The sequence below is a fragment of the Filicampus tigris genome, chromosome 1, assembly GCF_054856515.1.
Source record: "Filicampus tigris isolate MCC_2025a chromosome 1, RoL_Ftig_1.0, whole genome shotgun sequence".
In the NCBI taxonomy this organism is placed as follows: domain Eukaryota; kingdom Metazoa; phylum Chordata; class Actinopteri; order Syngnathiformes; family Syngnathidae; genus Filicampus; species Filicampus tigris.
Window position 1 is genome coordinate 14,386,734 of NC_141217.1, and position 20,441 is coordinate 14,407,174.

The 20,441-nt window shown below is 42.1% G+C and overlaps 1 protein-coding gene across 15 annotated transcripts in view; it reads right to left on the bottom strand.

The window, feature by feature from the left end:
• nav1a (neuron navigator 1a) overlaps nucleotides 1-20,441 on the bottom strand; it is an 84,399-nt gene that overhangs the window by 50,443 nt on the left and 13,515 nt on the right. For 10 of the 15 annotated variants that reach the window (XM_086045932.1, XM_086046008.1, XM_086044965.1 and 7 more), the window contains 3 exons: nucleotides 15,829-16,647; nucleotides 3,118-3,220; nucleotides 641-967 (listed from right to left, as the gene is read on the bottom strand). In XM_086045932.1, coding sequence (XP_085902058.1) covers nucleotides 641-967; nucleotides 3,118-3,220; nucleotides 15,829-16,647 — 1,249 coding nt within the window. Of the gene's footprint in view, nucleotides 1-640; nucleotides 968-3,117; nucleotides 3,221-15,828; nucleotides 16,648-16,874; nucleotides 17,080-20,441 lie in introns of those variants that run through there. The other 5 variants (XM_086045763.1, XM_086045613.1, XM_086045850.1 and 2 more) reach the window with 4 other exon arrangements.

The window sequence follows — 20,441 nt, forward strand, 5'->3', positions numbered from 1 at the left end:
CTGAGCCCTGAGCATTTTCGATGTCATCTGCAGTCAACAGTCAACGAGGCTGCATTCAGCCATTTTGGTCCTCACCTTTGGAATAGCCTGCCAGAGGATGTCAGGTCTGCAGAGACTGTTGATATTTTTAAGAGGAAGCTCAAGACACACCTTTTTAGTTTGGCTTTCAACAACTTTTAAATAATTTATCTTTTCTTTTGATTGAAGATAATTCTATGTTTTGCTTTGAATGTTTTAAAGCACTTTGAGTTGCATTTTTATGTATGAAAAGTGCTATATAAATAAAATGTGATTGATTGATTGAACAGAAGCGACAAAATGGCTGCCCTCTGAGCTAGCTAAAAACGGGTGGATTTTGCTGCTTAACTCATATTCCACAAACACAATATTATTCAGAATGCCTTGTTTCAACTAGTGGGCCTGCATAGACCATATTCTTGAAAAAAATATATTTCGGTTGACTTCCGCCTTAAAGGACACGTTCTGATTACAAATCAGCAAGCAGCGGCACAGAGGCTATAACTAACTGATTACGTTTCAGACAGTATACGTTCTTGTGATTCCCAAACTACCTTCCAAAGTGCTAAGACACAGCGGGTCTTTACTGTCTGCCACAATGAGACAAGCAAATACAACTTACCCATTCCCCAGATCATCAATATCCACATCATCTTCATCATCCTCGTTGGGGCTTTTCCCACCAAGGTCACTGTCGCTCAAGTAATCTCCTTTCAGCAGGGATGGATCCGTGTCATCCAGGTCTTCGATGAGGTGGATGCGGGAGGTGTGGCTGAGCCGCAGGGCAAGGTCCGATTGGGTGTTGACCGTAGATGGGGCATCGCCAGCCTGCAGACGTGGGCTTGCTTGACCGTGGCGCCATGACAGCGGGGAGGAGCGATTGGATAGACTGGAAATGGAAAACGCAGCAGCTTCATCACTGTCGTAGCACACCGTCCCAGCCAAACAGCTATAGAATGAGAAAGATGTTGTTTGAACTGCGACGATTATGATGAGAAAAATAAATAAATACAAATTGACATTTGGATGCTTCAACCAACATTTTCACGACCACTGTCTGGGAGGTATTAAAGTGGGAAATTGACCCACACATTTTTTTTTTCAAGAACATGTTCCCAGCAGGCCCACTAGTTGAAACACGGCATTCTGATTAATATTGTGTTTGTGGAATATGAGATAAGCAGCAAAATCCATCCCTTTTTAGCCATCTCAGGGGGCGGCCATTTTGTCGACTGAAAATCACAGACCCTCAGGGCTCAGATAATGACCAATCATGGCTCACCTGTTTTCTGAAGCTGAGCCGCGATTGGTCATTACCTGAGCCCTAAGCAACTGTGATGTCATTTTCAGTGACAAAATGGCCGCCCCCAGAGATGGCTAAAAAACGGGTGGATTCACTCTTATTCTACAAATGCAATATTTATCAGAATGCCTTTTTTCAACTAGCGGGCTTGCATAGAACAAATTTGGGAAAAAAAATATGTTTGGGTTGACTTTACGGCAAAAATATTTGTAGTTATTTTCAATTTATGATCTCATTAGATTGTGAAGGTGGAATGTTGTGGCAGGAGAGTGTACAACACTGGCGGTGGACAATCTCATGTGGCCTAAACGCAATCAGAAGCACGGAACTACATTTCCAATGTAATTCTAATATTCTCTTCATGAAATTGTATTCGGGTGATGCCAACAGTCCATTTTGTAGTGTTTCTCTTGCCAACAGTTCTGTAAATTCACATTTCTTTGTTGTGAAATGGGGGGAAAAACATTTTCACAACAGCAAAACATAAAATATTTTGTTGACTTGCCCAACTTCAAATGTCATGGAAGTTTGTTGCCATGAAATTTTGAGATCATCCAATTTTTGTTTTTAATTAATTTTTTTAGTAGTGTCGAGAGTTAGGACCTAGCTGGCCAGCTATAACATCTGCATTATTCCATAAATATTGATTCTGAACTGCTCCAAATATATGTAGCATAGTCGTGCGTGTTAGTTTACATTTTTGTGCAGTATTGATGGTTCCTATGACTGCAACAGTGATAACATGACATATTTGCACATATTTTCTCACTGGATAGTTTGTAGAATGTCTTGCGTGAGATCAAAAAGCGATGCAAGGTTAACACAGCACTGCCTGGTATGAAAAGCAAAGAAAATATATTCCAGCAGGGATGCATCTGCTGATTTGCTCCTCTTCAAGTCGGGGAGCTCAACACTGAAGGGCAAACAGCGTGAGAGCGAATGCGTGACAGGTGAGGCATGCACCCAAGGATGAAAGATACGCACGCGCTGACTTCCTAAATTCAAGCCAGTTGTTGGAAAAAAAAAAGAAGCAGAGAAAAGGAGAGGAAAGACATGCGCATAATCAAGAGCATTAGCGGGTGTCTTTGTGAGCCGTGAGTGTGCATCTGCGCGGGTGACTTTGAAGGCAGCGTTAAGCTAATCCCAAATCACTTCAATATAAATTGAGCAGAGCAGCGTAGTCACTGAATGACAAAATAAACTGTTTCTTTCATTAGGTATTTTATGAGCATGCAGGTACTTAAAGCGGAAGTCAAGTCAAAAATCTTCTGGACTAATATATTCCATGCACCCCCACTAGTCTAAAACCTGTATTTTGATCAATTTCGCATTTGTGGAGTATGTATTAAGCACCAAAATCCATCTCAGGGGGCGGCCATTTTGTCACTTGCTGTCGACTGAAAACGGCATCAAAGTGTCTGAGGGCTCAAGTAACGACGGTCATGGCTCATCTGTTTTCTGGTTTTGGTCATGTGACTTTTGCAAGCTGGGCCTTTGGGCACTGCAATGTCACTTTCAGTCGACAGCAAGTGCAATTATTAATCAGAACACCGTGTTTAGACTAGTGGAGATGCATAGAACATATTATTGTAATTTGTAAAGAACATTTTTGACTTAACTTTTACTTTAAGAATTGCATTCATAACTACCAATAATAATCTGCTTGTTCCAACTGTCTTGAAAAATGATAACAGTGTCATGGACATTATTCAACTTTTCATTTCCGTGTGTGTGTATGTGTGTGTGAGTGTGTGCGCGTTTGCATGTCTGTATGCTTGCGTGAGCCTGTGTCTGACCTGTGGCTCAGCGGAACCCCTCTCAGGCTGGTCATAGTTTCCTCCAGGTTCTGTCGCAGGTCCAAAACATTTTGCACTGTCTTCTTCCTCTGGGATTCAGGGTCTGCAGCAGTGCACGCAAACAAACACAAAGGGATATTTTTAGACATTAAAGGCCACATTGCAGCATTTTTTAACACCGCCAACATCCACCCAATCATTTTCTATACTGCTTATCCTCACGCGGGGTCACAGGTAGGGTGGAGTTTAGCCCAGTAGACTTTGGGCAAGAGGCAGGGGTACACCCTTATATGGTCACCAGTCACCCGCAGGCAGGGGCGGAGCCATGGGTGTGCCTGGGTGTGCACAGGCTCACCCAGATTGACAGACTGCCTACCCAGTGAGATTCATGAAAAAATATATACTATTACGTTCTCAGTAAATTATTAAATTATTTGTGTTTTTTTTTTTTTCAATTGAACATTAAGTATGGCATAATTGCGGTTGTCTAAGAAAGACCTGAACTTCATATTATTCGGTTTGTCATGTTATTTGAATAGATGATGTGTCAGGACAGAAGGTTGGGCGAAGTGAGAGAAATATTCAGGCCCACCCTGATTTTTCCAGGCCCACCCATTAGCCACGTTCTGACTCCGCCCCTGTCACACATTGACAAACAACCATTATGGGCCAATTAAGAGTCGTCAATTAACCTAACTCAAACATTTTTGGAAAATTAAGGATGCTGGAATGCAACATCAAAACTGTGAGGCAGATGTGCAAACCACCATCAACATGTTCAATTCTAGGTGAAAGGTACATGCCAATGTGATTCAGTCTGTTGTTATTGTACAATGTGAACAAATACTTGAGAGGAAAAGCAAAAAATGACGAAAATACATCACATACAGAATGCAGATGTGTCCTTTTAGTGAACTCTGACACTTTGCCCATCGGAAAATAAACCAAAAGCCTCTCACTGGGGCTCATGATGGCATTTGTCTCACTCCCAATTATTCAGTAATCTGCTTGGCTTGCAAAGATTCATGCTGAGCAGCTGTTTATCATGTGCGTGTGTGTGTGTATGTGTGTGGGGGTGTGTGTGCGTGTGTGTGCGTGGGCAATTGCCTTTTGAGATGCTCCCCAAGCCTTTCTAGTACAAGTTGCAGTGATGGACAATAAAATCTAAATCGGCTTTAAAGAACAGTGGTGCTTTTCGACACAGACACCAAGCCTGCATGTTTCCGGGAAAGCTGTTCCAACATTTCAACTTTGAAATTGGACCGTAGTAGATAGAACTCATTTTGATAATTGAAAAACTGTTGTAATTCTAAAAAGCAACCACTGTTTCTGCGTGAACCGAGGGCAAGTTGTTTTGTGAGGGGTGAGCAATTTTGTTGGAAAACTATGACTTATTTCAAATCCAATCTACCACCCATCATATTTTAATAATGCGCAAAGCTTGGATTTACACCATGTTCACAGTTTCTCATGAGAAAGTATCCAGAAACCTTTGACATAGAGTAGTACATAGAGACGTATACTGTAAAGTAATTTGAGGGTTTTTTTTAAAAACACTTGGCATTTGCGAGTCTTGTTAAAGCAGCTGCACTAGCGCCTTAGGCAGCCATGTTGCCCTTGTAACTTTTCTATGGGAAAATAACTCATCTGTGATGACGAGGAGGAGTAAGGTTCATGGCTGTTGAGGCACTGATATTCGTCAGGTTCAAATTTAGTGCTGTATTGCCAATTAATTGGCCCAAAGAGTTCTAGTGGTTTCGAGGGACCATATTATCCATTGCAATGTCTTACTCTTTTAAAAGGCATATATAAGGCATTTACATAAGTAAATGTTGTGCAAAAAATGAAGTGGCTGCCACACTCACACTGTTATAGTCAGAGGTGGGTAGTAACCAGTTACATTTACTCCATTACATTTACTTGAGTACGTTTTGGGAAATTTCGTACTTCTAGGAGTAGTTTTAAATCACTATACTTTTTACTTTTACTTGAGTAGATTTGTGAAGAAGAAACTGTACTCTTACTCCGCTACATTGAACTCATTACTTAAATCCCCTCTGCGTATGTACGCGTCTCTCTCTCAATCTCTCAGTCTCTCAGAGACCTGTGCCAAAAAATGTTTGTTTTGCATGTTTTGTCACATACACACAGACTGAAACACGCACACACACGCACGCACGCACACACACACAAGGTTTAGACGAGTTTATGGGCTTCCTTATTCTGCCTGCGGAGCCTGTTAAAAAACGTACAAGGGCTGAAATGTTGTGCTACTTGTGCTTAATTTATTTATTTTATTTATACTATTATTATTTTATTGTTCATTAAAGTACTTGAATTTACCTCAAGATTATTTTAAGCTAATCTTTAATTAAATGGAATTCATTTTATTGATTGGATGGACTTTAATATGCCTGAAGATGATCATTTTGTATTTTCGTCTGATTGAATGGTTGTTTTGAAAAAAAAAAAAAAAAATGAGACGCTGCTACAGTTACTCAGTACTTGAGTAGTTTTTTCACCAAGTACTTGTTTACTTTTACTCAAGCAATTATTTCGATGACGACTTTTTACTTCTACTAGAGTCATATTATTCTGAAGTAACAGTACTTTTACTTGAGTACAATTTTTGGCTACTCTACCCACCTCTGGTTATATAGTGTGGAGGCAATATACTGTCTGCCTCACCTCACGCTATATCTGCAGTAAAATCATATTAGTAAATTCTCAAATCAGTAAAACCCACAAATATGAATACAATTAAAATATATAAATAACATATATTAATTAATATTCATGATTCATCTGACTGGAATATTGGAATAAAAGTGTCTGAACACAATAAATTGAGTGGGGGGGAAGAGACTGATCAGGAACGTGCCAAAAGCCTCCTCTGTTGAAGTACACAACTCTCACAAATAGATGGTGCTGTTGTGCTTTTCTACATCTGCGTTTTGTGAGGGATTGCGCAACCTGAGGTGAGGCTCGCTGCTCGCTGCCGCACTTTCCGTCTCGCCCGCGTACTATATTTGAACAGGACATTTACGATTTCAGCAGTTTGGAAAATAACAAAATGACGGACATTATCGGATTCAACAGGAAATTCTATATAAAGCACAGACGAGAGAATTAAAATAGGGAATACATTTACATAATCTGTGTTTTTTTTACACTGTCTGAGTCTTGATTTGATCAACTGGATTGTTGCACAGTGGTACAGCCCCAATCATATGTATCAAATGACACACACAATAAGCTAATCAAGCCCTTTGACCTCTGCACTCTGCCTCTCTCTCTCTCTTGCGTGTGAATTCAAGTGTGTGGCAGGGAATGGTGATTAACAAGATGTAATGGTATGATAATGGACAGTCTCTTCACCCATTTCCTTAGCCCATTTGAACTGATCAGCTGACCCCATGCAGAGTCAAACTAGAAGCAACGTATGAGGAACAAAAAGAGAGATTTGTCACAACTACTGTAAATCAGAGAGACCCGAATGTGTAGTGCTTAACTCAATCTAAAGAGACCTCATCCTTGAATTCGTGGTTCATATCTATGTCTCATGGCAATCGATGTCACAAAAACCTCAATTCGATCGAATACGTACAACCAAATGCGAAATACAAATCACTAAACTCCCTGCTTCAAACAAGTGAGTCCAGATGGCGAGTGAAGAGATGGAGGAGCGAACTGTGAGTTGATGGCAACAACAGCTGCAGACAGAATACTGCAAACAGGCAAGTGTGGTGTGTACACTCACACGCACACGTCAACACACAGAGGAACACTTGGCTCACTCGGCTCCAGGTCAAGGATTGATTCCCCCAGAGGAAAAACGGACACAGACAATTGAGCAGGCAGCCCCGAGGGGTGGACAGCTCATTGAGGAAATGATGTGCTCCAAACGTCGGCCACTCACTCCATGTTAAGAGAGAAACGTAAACTGCAGAACATTTTTCCTTGCAGTGCTGTTAAACTGCTCTGTATCATGAGGGACAGTATAGAATAGACAAAAATACGTAAAATTCACCTATCACCAACACGCAAAGAAACCTCACAGACAACTAAAAAGCTCTCGCACACAACACAAAACCTCTCAAATCCTATAACACCTTTCATATACACCAAAAACTCTCTGACTACCAACCCAAAAAAAACCTCACATACACGGAAAAGAAATCTTACAAAGTCTCACAAAAAACTCTAAAGGAAAACCAAAAAGTCTCACAAAAAATTATCATTCACACACACAAATAAGAAACTTAAATGCACCAAAAAAAATCTCATGTGCAGAAAAATTACAACAAAAAGCCTCTTAGACAGCAAAAAACTTACACACACTAAAAAACGTCAAAGCGCCTCTCACACGAATAACCTCTCAAAGACAAAAAAAAATCCTCACTCACTCACATACCAAAAATCTCTCACTTTCAAAAAACTGTTACTCATTCAAAAAAGCTGTTCCACACACCAAAAACATCTCTCACATCCCACACTTATACTAACAACCGCTTTCATATACAGAAAGACCTCTCACAAACCCCCAAAATCTCTCACATTCACACAAACCCCAACCTCTCACACACAACAACAAAACTCTGAAGTAAATGTTAAAAAAAAAAAAAAGAAAAAAAAAGAAAAAAACAGATGAGGGGTAATTTTTCGGCACACAAAAACACTTACTTTATTATAAACCATCTATTGGGCCGAATTTTCTAACATGACCATGTATTGGGTGTGATTAGATTGCGCAAGCGTACTCAATGTAGTGACGTATACAAATACTGTAAATGAGCCTGAGGAAGGTTGCGTAAATCGGAAAGAGCTGCATTCATGGATTATTGGAGCTCGCACAAAGCTTTAACAGGAACAAAGAACCCCAAACACACCCACACACAGATGTAGGCATTAATTGGACACTTTTAATTACCCTAAATAGAGGCTTTGCTTAACACAAGCATCAAATTGATTGGATACGGTCTGGATGAGTGTGAGTGCGCTTGTACGAGAGCGCACGTCCGTAAAACGCTTCCTGGCCCGCATCTGCTCTGGCCCCGGTGGTCCCAGCTGGGGCATTTCGGATGGTGATGCTGGGGGGCGGATTAGAAATGCAAATATCCTTGTCAGAGCCGGCTGCTCCCCAGGGGTGCGCATGAATCACACTGATCTTGTTTAAGCGCCTGTGTATGTGTTTCAGAGCATGTGTGCACGTGTGCTCCATGTCTGTGTTGGGAAGAAATAAAACATCCCACCGGTCTCATTATTGAGTCACACTCGTCTTATTTTGTTGAGAGAGCGTTTTGGTTTGGTAGATACACAGTTCAGAATTGAAATGCTAAAACAAGAGGATGTAAGGGTAGTTTTACTCTTGAAAGTAGATGGCGTGCGGGGATTGCTTAGAAACTGCTGTGTACTTGTTTTGCTCCCCTGGGTCACTTGTCTCTTCTGTCCATTAGCCAGATAGAAACTGCCCCAAGGTAGACTAATGGTTATGGCCTTTAGTGCAGTCGTGCTGCATTCTTTCCTGACTCTGTTGAGTCACTCAAAAGTGAGAGCACCTGTTTTGCCCAATAGGGATGGAGATTTGACTAGCTTCTTTTTTTTTTTTAAAGTAGTTCTCAATTCTCAAGGACAGTTCAGGGGTAAACAGTCATTACAGCATTCAGTACTCTTAGCAAGTGACCTACAGGAATCAAACAAACAGGAAGTGTGTTTTACAGTGTGCTTCTGTGACCAATTGTTGTCCTTCACATCACTGGTGTTCTGGTTTGCCCCCTTGCAATGACGAATTTGAAGTGTTACAGAGCAGTTAAAACAGAGCCTTCATATTCACAGTATACAGTGGTGTCTTGAGATACAAGGTTAATGCGTTCTGTGAAGTGTTGAACCTCAACTTATCTTTCCCATTGAAATGACTGGAAATGGCATCTATTCATTCAATCCTTTCTCAAGAAAGCAAAAGAAAAATGTTGTAATGTGTAGCACTGCACAATAATAGAAATTTATACAAATATACAGTAATAATAAATAAATAAATATAAATAATAATAAATAAATAGAATACCTAATATTAGAAAACCTAATAAATAGAAATCGAAAGAATGAACCACTTTGATCAAGTAAACACTGCTCCATCTTACACTACCCCCGGATGGCCAAGCTGCCCGTCCGCACCACAACATGGATGCTAATTAGCGCTAGCATTAAGCTAGCAGACGGAAAGGCTAAACTTGGGGTTGTTTCAAATACACAAGTGTAATTCTTCTTGTTTTATGTACAGTTTGAATTCCTGATTGGGCTTGGCATTATTCACCTTCCCATTTTCAGTTACTCAGCTTCTTCTTTCGTCATCATCATCATCATCATCATCATCATCATCGCACATCTTTAACGTCACATCTCTCTGGTGACCTCAGTTTGGAAAACAGGAAGCATTACAACATACTACATTCCTGCACATCTGGACTGAGTGGACAAACACAAACACACACAAGGGTTCACTGTTTCAACAGCATGGAGCTAGACATCCGAACTTTGGAAGATCACATGTGATATCTGTGACAATGGCACAATACCGCCCCTTTGTACACAGTTTGAACAGCTACCCTCCGATGACAAAATCATTACAACATGTGCTCATGGAGGAAAATGTGATGCTGAAAAGCTCTCAAAAAGTCAGCTGATATCTATAAGTGGGGAAATGGTTGTGTAATATTTGACAAATCAGAACGAAAAAAGGAAGCTCTGTTTGGTTTTAGCATGACCTAAGGCTAGCCTAAGCATGCTATCAAAGTTAGAACATCCTGCTGCAGGGCGCTTGTGCAGTATACTCTATTTGTGTTGCGAAAGCGGAGCAAAAGAATTGGACTGAGAAAAATGTGGACCCGATGATGCCACTGGTATAACATTCTCTGATCCACTACTTTTGATGGGACTGAAGAAAGGATGTTGGGACGCTTCAGTGGCCATAGATATTTCCGATTATATCAAATATGGAAACCAACTCACAGAATGATACTGTACTTTTATTCCCGAAGAGCTTCTACGAGGACCACAAAGCAACATGCCAGCCATCCTTTGGCAAGAACACGCACTGACAGATGAAAATCTTGATGAGTTTAGCACAAAGATAAGACCTTCATTCATCCCACTAGACCAGAGCTGGCACTGAATGTTGGGCCAAATGCAAACATAGGCACGTAAATTCAAGTGCCACAACTTAACCTCTGCTTTTCGGTAGTATTTAAGTACAATACATTTGCATTTGATCTTTTACAAGTATTTCTTTTCATTGACCAGTGTAGACAATGTTTTAACTTAATAACTTGCATGTGCAGTACATTTTAAAAAAACATAATTAAAGCGGAAGTCAACCCAACCATTTTGTTTTTTTTAAGAATATGTTCTATGCAGGCCCACTAGTTGAAACACAGCATTCTGATTAATCTTGTGTTCGTGGAATATGAGTTAAGCAACAAAATCCACCCGTTTTTAGCCATCTCCGGGGGCGGCCATTTTGTCACTTTTGTCAACTGAAAATGACATCACACACTATCAGGGTTCAGATAACGACCAATCATAGCTCAGCTTCAGAAAACAGGTGAGCCGTGATTGGTCATTATCATAGCCCTGAGGGTCTGTGATGTCATTTTAAGTCGACAGAAGTGATAAAATGGCCGCCTCTTGAGATGATTAAAATCGGGTGGATCTTGCTGCTTAACTCATATTTCATATTAATCATATTGCCTTGTTTCAACTAGTGGGCCAGCATAGAACATATTCTTGAAAAAAATATGTTTGGGTTGACTTCATCTTTAAGCTTATCCAAGGCTCCAAGCGATTATGCAAGCCACACTGGTCAACAGCAAATTCTAATCAGAGATGGCTTTATGTAAAAACTATATTTTGGTTGACTTCCGCTTTAAGTATTTTTTTTTCTTCCAATTTTTAAACAAAGTGTTGATGTTCAGACTCAGCAATGACTTGTAACACTCTTTCAAACATACGCTACTCTATTTTAATGTTGGGCATTATGGTGCGATGTGTAAAAAGTTTATGAATCACTGCTGTAATCACATTTCGGCAAAACTGAAAGAAATGTATCAGAGCAATCGGTGACAGCCTGACACCCCCGACTACTGACGCATGTATGACAAGAATGAGCGCACTGTCAGAATATTTGGAGTGTGTGTGGTAGAGTGTCGCTGCAGCACACCGAGCATCCTGTCACAATGAACACTTTCATCTGAGAGCCATCATGAGAGAAATACACAAATAGAACAAAATAAGACTAATCATTCATCACAAGGCGGACTACAGAACACTCTCCCATGCCTTTATCCCTCACACAATTCAGATCATACAAATGTATTATATCAGCTGACATCAATATTCCCAAACTGCCCAGTAACAAAATGTACAGAGCCAAAAATACATTACAGGGGATCATGGGTTTCTTTGCTGTAATATTTATTTTGTTTTAAGACTCATTTTCTAACATCCAATCCATCTATCTAGCAATCTTGCTCGTCTCCCCCTTGTAGTTTGTACATAATGTATATCCTGTATGTGCTGCGCAAGAGCTGATGAGACAAAAACAAGAAGTGCTCTAATATAATTTGGGTGGAGGATGGCAGGAAGCAGACAGCACTAACGCAATGGCTCCAACATTACGTCCTTAGAGAATCACCACAACACATTGCAAAATGCACACAAAACACACATGCGCAGCCACTGGGAGCAATTGTTTACGTATTGATGCATGTATCCACGTTGCTTGTAGTAAGCATTGTGATCCACAACCGCTTAAAGTGGAAGTCAACCCAAACATATTTTTTTTCAAGAATATGTTCTATGGAGGCCCGCTAGTTGAAACAAGGCATTCTGATGAATATTGCGTTTATGGAATATGAGTTAAGCTGCAAAATTCCCAGTGGCGGCCATTTTGTCCCTTCTGTCGACCGAAAATGACATCACAGTGGCTCAGGGCTCAGAGAACGACCAATCATTATTCCACAAACGCAATATTTATCAGAAGGCCTTGTTTTAACTAGTGAGACTGCATAGAACATATTCTTGAAAAGAAATATGTTTGGGTTGACTTCCCATTAAAGTCATACAATCCCTTCTAAAATCCAAGTTGCTCTTCGTCCGACATAAAGATCTGCTCTGTTTTCCGAGTGGCGACAGAGTGCTGCGCCCCATCAACTGGCATCATAGTTGAGTGAATTGAAGAGGAGGAGAGAGGACTGAAAGGATACTTCACGTCTCAAGCGTGTTTATTTGTCGTGTCGTTAGCTCCTCGATGAGGCGATGACCGCCTGGAATGTTGAACGGGGCCAAGAGAGACTCAGCACTGAGTGCAATTAGGCAGGCTAAGTATGAATGAAAAGTAAGAAAAAGTAGGAGCCTACAAAAGAGAGGGCAACATATGACAAGACTTGTTTCTTCTACTTTTAATTTTTTTTTTTTTTTTTTTTTTTCAGTAAACAGCTCCTGTGAAGCAATCATTGTTCTCCAGACAGCTGCCAAGGATGCTGGAGAGACCATCGCGTGCACAAACACGCCCACGTACACACGCTGTCACATTGTGAAATAACAAGCACATTGGTTTTCAAGATGACCTTTAAGTGCCGCATGTGTCGCTCCATTGTCTTTTACTTTGTTCTGTGGTCAGTATGGGCGCCGTGGGCTCAGCCAACAGTGAAATTACACATGCAAAAATGACAGTTCTGATCTTTAACCTAAATCTACAGTATCTGCTCTTCATGAAGTTAAAACTCCTCATCAAGCCAAATCTCAATCCAAACAGATGTCCTTTAGGCTTTAACTTGTAATGCACTTTAAACCTGATGGCCTTTTCCAGGATCATAGATCTGTGATTAGTGCAATGGAGGCTGAATCTTTTCATTATCTTGATGCAAAGACTAATCTGAGCGCTTGCTGGATCTTAGAACAGATCCTCTCATGCTGGGAAAGGCCAATGCTTGAGGGATTGCTCTCTCTCTCTCTCACACACCCACACACACGCTCGCATTCACACACATACCTCATTACGGGTGGTGGATGGGGCCCGAAGGTGTCATTAAAGAGAGACATCTGAGGTTCACATGATTTTGAACCTATAGGCTACCCAGCAACCCATGCAACATTTGAAAGCAGGTGAGGTCCTGTAATAAATTCTCTTTGTGAGGTTTATTAAACAGAATGGTTAAACCAATCAATTCGGCTCCACCGGATGTGTATACTTGATATTTTGAACTTCAGGCTGCATTTCTGAAGATGAGTACTCCACAGTCCAAAGCTGTTTCAGTAATTTCAGTAATTCTCTACATCCAATTAACAAAAATCTCTTAATAACTCATTGGTGGAACTGGCCTATTGTCCCTATTAGGGAAAAACTGACACTAATCTTCAATCTCTTCTCATGATGAAGCAGGTCTAAATTAGCTGACTAAGGCATGTTGTTTCTTCCTGTTTCAGCGCACATCCACCGAATGAAAACCGCTTTCTGATTTGCTTGCTGCCACTTCTGTTTTGGCACATTGATTGAAATTAAAATTAAATTAAAACAAGTATGCCATTGCAACAATACTTCATTATTTTTATGTTATTAAAAGACAGGACATTTAGATGTTTACCTTTATTGAAGCACACAGTATAATTCAGGACTCCACTTCTTGAGACTTTTCTGAGCACAACAAGATATTTGGTCAATATTATCTGAAAAGGGTTACCACCTCTCGATTGGACCTCAGTGGTGTCCTACATTATCTTTGCTTGCTGCTCAAGGCTCATCTGGAAAGGACATTGTCACATTGCATACTGTTAGCTGTCACAAAACAAGATGGAACCCACTACAATGCCAGAAGCAAACAGGACAAGGCTAACAGGCCAGAGTTAAAGTTAAGATTTATCCTGATATAACACAGAAGAGGAAGCATCAATTTCATGACAGGCAAATGAGAAAGCGGAATGAGGAGAGCAGACTGCCTATGCTGTAATGTATCTTCCTATATGACAGAGCACGCAGGGCCGAAACCAATTAGCTGCATGTCCCAATGGGAATGGGGATATGATAAAAGATGCGTCCACCGCCACAGGCAACAGGACAAGTTACAATTAGCCTCTCTCGAAGGCAGACGCAAAAACTGATGAGCGCCTTCAGACAATTCACCACACACCTGCTGTGCTTTGTGTGGCAAAATATTCTGCACAAAAAAAACAAAAAAAAACTCAGTCTGCCTCTGTGGACAGATTTGATTCTCATCATTTTATTACATTAAAGCGGAAATCAACCCAAACATATTTTTTAAAAAATATGTTACCAGCAGGCCCACTAGTTGAACCACGGCATTCTGATTAATATTGCGCTTGTGGAATATGAGTTAATCCACCCGTTTTTAGCCATCTCAGGGGGAGGCCATTTTGTCACTTCTGTGGACTAAAAATGACATCACAACTGCTCAGGGCTCAGGTAACCACCAATCACGGTTCAGCTTCAGAAAACAGGTCAGCCGTGATTGGTGGTTACCTGAGCCCTGAGCAGTTGTGATGTCATTAACAGTCGACGGAAGTGATAAAATGGCCGTCCCCTGAGATGGACAAAAACGGGTGGATTTTACTACTTAACTCATATTCCACAAACACAATATTTATGTGAATGCCTTGTTTCAACTAGTGGGCTTGCATAGGACATATCCTTAAAAAAAATATATGTTTGGGTTGACTCCCGCTTTAAGTCTATACAGGCATTCTTTCATCCACATTTTCCTCTATGATGCTTCATTTTACATTCTGATCCTCCTCTATCCCTTCCCTACCTGGCTTTCAGGCGAATAGGTGTGGCCAGCGACATCAAAACAAGGATTGTGAATACGAGTAAAGTCAATCCACAAAAGCCTACCGCACACTTTTCAACGGGTACACACACACATTGCAGAGGTAAGGTGACACGCGCTGGCAATTTACGAGTGTGCAGGAAGAGAGTTTGATGACATAAAAATCAAAATCAAAAATTCCTTGCATGATATCAAATTTGTAATGTTTTTTAAAAAAAATGCTATTTTGGTCACTCAAAATGCATATACATTTCCCATTTCTCCTACTAAACGATGCCCACAGTAACGGTGGGAGGAGGTAGTAGGTAGACGGTGGCCATCTGTCCGTAGCCTGGAGATCAATGGACATAAAAGGGGAGGTTGGAGGTCAGGCATGAGGGCGGAGTGGGAGTGCTACAAGACTAAATACGTAGCCCACTGTGAGTGGAGCCTGACTCAATATGCCGACGCTCCACTGACCAACTGACAACGCCCACTCCCCACTAGTCCCACTCAAACTCGCGTTAACCATGAACGACCAGTTTGGAACGCAGACGACGTAAACATATTTAACGACGTGTATATGCTCAAAAACTGTGTCAGTGTGTCAGATCAGAACCACCCACACCAATGTTGGCTCATTTAAAAAAAAAAAAAAAAAACGTTTGGAAAAGCTTATGTCAACTGGGCTACATAAGAAGACATTGACCACTATCCATACAACGTTTTGCCGTTTTACGCCCACAGCCAATTTTGACAGCTTGGTTACATTATTTACCATGTAACAATCAATTCCAACAGCACTTCAGAACAAAAATGATTAGAAAATAAAAAACATGTCCTATGTGATGTTGGTCTCATGCACAGCAGGCCTAGAAAAGAGAGCACTCACCAAGCATTTGGCTGAACAGCAGCTGCTCCAGGTCCCCCAGAACTGTCACCACTAACTCTGGGTCCACCTTCAAAAAGGCCTTATCGTCTTGTCCTTCTACCACCTTACACTCTTTCTTGTCCTCGGTGAAAAGGGCAGCAGACCTTCCCTTTTCCCCAAGTTTTGTGCCATTATCTCCCGCACCACCAGCTCCGTTAATCTTAACTGGGTGCTCAGCAAGATCTTGTCTTGGACTTTGGCCTGCCTCGGAGCTCTTGCTAATGGGCTTGACCTCAGCATAAGGTCCCCGTGGTTTTCCAGGGGCTGGGATTCGGCTCGCCTTGCCCAAATTGGATGTCACTGCTTGAGAGTTGAACGGTTTAGGCTTCCCTTGGAAAAGGGACTGCTCTGACTTTGAAAGTGTTCTGGATAACGATGTTTTGCCACACACAGGACGGCCTCCCGTCGTCTGCCCTCCTTTGTTGGCGCCGGCGCCAGGCTGGCCAGAATCATCATTCCACCTGGGACTCTGGTACAGGTGCAGCTTTTTCTCAGCATCAGTGAGCACAGCCAAGTTGCTAAGTGATCGCTGCTTGCGTAGCTTGGATGGATTTGAGACCGGAACAGGGATGGATCCAGCGGTTGGCCGGTAGACCTTCAGCTCTGACCTGGATGGACGTGGGGGTCCCTGGGGGAGAGCAGATGGCTTTGCTGGAGGCTTCCTTGAGGCCATGGACTGGGCTGAAGAATCCTGGCTGGAAACCGCAGGAGTCCTGAGGTCCAGCTCCCTGGGCTTTGCTGTCATGCTAATGTTAGCCACATTAGCCTCCAGCATCCCTCCTGTAGAGAGCCAAACAACAGGGGCATGCTCTGATATACACACGAGCAGACCAGAATAAATGGTGCGAAAGACGGGAGAAGGAGAGCTAAAAACACAAGAGTCGTCTTGATTCGCTGCCTCTATGAAAGCGCACCGGACATGCCAGATTCCCGATGTGCAAGATCCCTCAGTTGAAAACGGCAAATGCCTCAGTGCAGATTGGCAGCAGCAGTTTTCCTTTACTCACATTTTACAATCCATGGATCTGCAGATCTGCGTCCAGTATGTAAACGCACCTCCTCACAGAGCACCTCACAGATGACAATGGAGGCGCTGAAACAAAACGCGGCGCTCACCGGCCGCCCTCTGTCTGCACCTCTGCTCGCTTCCCGCTCTGCATCCCCTCCTGCTCGCGAGGCAGGCGGCAGCCAACTGACAGGAGAAGCAGTCGCAACAGCAGTAACACCCCCCTTTTCCCCGTCTCTCCTCCCTCTGCTTGTGCCTCGCTTGCTGGTTTGCTCGACCGACCCCCGCTGGCTCATTCACCCGCCTTCTACTTCGTCCTCTGCTAGCCTTCCTTCTATCTTGTTTGTCTCTGGCTCGCCCTCCTCCCACCGGCTGATTCATCCATCCCTCCCTTCCACTTCCCCTCTCTCTGTTTGTTTTTTTTTCTCCTCACATGAATTACAGTCACCTGAATTCCAAATGACATGCTAAAAAGCTTTGTCAAATAAATGTACTTAAAGTGGAAATGAACCCACACATATTTTTTTCAAGAATATGTTCCCAGCAGGCCCGCTAGTTGAAACACGGCATTCTGATTAATAGTGCGTTTGTGGAATAAGAGTTAATCCACCCCTTTTAGTCATTTCTGTCGACGGAAAATGACATTACAACTACTCAGGGCTCAGGTAATGACCAATCACAGCTCAGCTTCAGAAAACAGGTCAGCCGTGATTGGTCGTTACCTGAGCCCTGAGCAGTTGTGATGTCATTAACAGTCGACAGAAGTGACAAAATGGCTGCCCTCAGAGATGGCTGAAAAACGGTGGATTAACTCTTATTCCAGAAACGCAATATTGATCAGAATGCCTTGCTTCAGATAGTGGGCCTGCTGGGAACATATTCTTAAAAAAAAATAGGTTTGGGCTGACTTTTGCTTAAAAATATATCCCTCACTCACATACTCATTCACTAGATGTTGTACAATGCTGCACACCAGTGAGTTCAAACAAGGGCTTGGCAATAAATTACCAGCATCTAAATCAAACATTTCCCCGTGCCTGTATGGAAATAAAATAACTCCTTTTCTTTTACATCCTCCTTTAAAATGTTCTTTGCACTCATCAGACACCCGTAATCTCTTATTTTTTTCATCCTTTAGTATTCACACGCAGTTCAATCATCTGAGCAGTGTGACGGCACTGTTCCTCAATGTCAAATATCGCCGCCAGAATAAAAGACCCCCCGCCCCTTTGCGTACACATGGATACTCAATCCTTCATAATCACATTTACTGCTCCATTCATCCATTCACATTCAGATTTTGTTAAGTGGGTGAACCACAGGAAGCCCGCCCGTGATTATCTTACATTATCGTAGGACTGCGGTTTAACGGGACATGAAGCCATCCCAAATGCACAAGGCCGGCCGGGCTTACGCCGGCCTTTTGCTTTAATTAGCAACCAGCCGCCATGAAATAAGCAGCACAACCTCCACCTGCATTACATCAACTATCCACTCATCTCCATTTCCTTCCTCCCACTCCAACCCTCGTCCAAATCCACACCACAACACCCATTCTCGATGGGCAAGCCATTAAGATGCGGCTGCGCAATCTCATCCATTTCCCGGCCATCGTGATAACACGTCGGTTTAAAACAAGCACAAGTGCATGCGTGGCTGCTGTTGTAGATATTTCCCTCTGTGCTCCTCGTGAATCTAATGTGTGTGCTCTGTATGCGTGGGTTTCTCTCTCCCGGTGTGTCACATTGATGAGACAAGGCCAAAGAAGCTCCCATCTAGGGATTCGGTAGTGCTCCGGCATGTTGGACTACGACACTTCATTCTACTGGACATCCCATCCCGAGAAACTTGGCTTCAGATGTGAAAAAAATCCTGAGTCGACTTCTGACATTGGATAAGTTGAGAGCTGCTTATAGAGAGTGCCATGAACACAGAAATAGCATCCATTCCATTAGGGTTAGTAATGATAGCAAAGCATAATCGCTAATCACATAAATCAATAAAACTGTTTACGGGAAACAATATGCCTGCCGTCTTCTCATAGGTCAGAGCTTTTATTTGGATGCTCTGTACTGTATTTTCAAAGCACTTCCAAGATGGGGGCAGGTTAGGAACCTGGCCATTGTAGTGTTGTAGGAAATTTGCCAGTTTAGACAACTCCAGTTTCTTGTTTACTTTCAAACTCTTCTTGTAGCAAATATGAGTGCAGTCATTCACGCTGTGATGGCATCTATGATCCCGGCGCCCTCATACTGGTCAATGGAAACTTCAGTCTTGCTACTCTCTCTCATCTCTAACAGCTTCAAATAACATGGATTGTACAACAAAAGGGAAACTCTGCACCTCTTGGATGAAAAGGGCCAGCGTGAAGGCAGCTAGGGTGTATTTGGATTGGAGAAGATTTTGTTTGGTTATTTCAGATTATATTCATATTATTTTATGCTTTGTGTACATGTTTTGTACAGTGCTTTGTGAAAGCGCTATAGAAATAAAGTCGAGTTGAGACAGCTGAAAGAAATGCTGTATGAGCTTTCGTTCTTCTTGGAAAAGGTTCTACAATAATATGGAGCGTTTGTTTGAAGGTGTGAGGTCAGAGGACGATGATGAGTGCCGAACAAATTCTCCTCTCATTCATTTAACACCTGTTGTGATTGAGGCAATGATTCTCAAGTATTTCTTCCACACCAGACTGATCTAAGTATGCCTATTGTAGACTTTGCCTTTGTTGCAATGGGGCACAGTCATGATTGTTACCACATGAAAATGGAAGCATAGAATTGGAAAAAAATCTCTTGAATGTTAAATGAAGATTCAAAGGAACACTCAAACTTTGAGCCTAATTAATTGACACAACACTGTCCGAAAATTCATATTAGCTCAGATTTGTATCGGTTGTCAATAGCATAAAAAAAGAGTACACATTTCTAGTTTATGAAGATTTGAAAAAGGTTCATTTACAGGTCATGAAAAACATTGGCTGTTGTCTGCGTAAAGGCATTAGCTTGAGTCAGCTAACTTTATTGAGAGGGGCAATGTTGAAGCCACACCGAGGTCAAAGCCGTGTGCCGGGACAGTTACGGGGGCTCTGGGGCCTATTGCGGGCAGGTTTGGGGGTGAAGGATGTAATTTCAGGTTAATAGGTGCCGCACATCTGCGCTTATACCTCCCTGACGACGGGTTACGGTTTGTGAAATGAGAGAGACTGCAAACAAGGCAAGACTGTGTGGAACAGGAGGCAATGCACACACACAAACTTTAAAAGCACACACCCATACACAATGGTGCTTTAGAAGCACACGCAGTGTTAAATGTGTGTTGGCAGTACACAGCTACTTGTTTGTTGCAGTGCTCTTCTTGGCTCTGCTGACTAATCATTTTAATATACAGCAGACATAAACATACTTTCTTTATACTTAGCCCGCACCCATACGCGCATCCACACTCGCACACACACAGCACACTGCCTGTCCAGAGTGTGCAACTTACCTGAGCAATCTGGCCTGACATCAGAGAAGCTGGCAGTTTGAGTGCGTGACAGACGCCAGCACTCAGTATTTGACTTTGCATT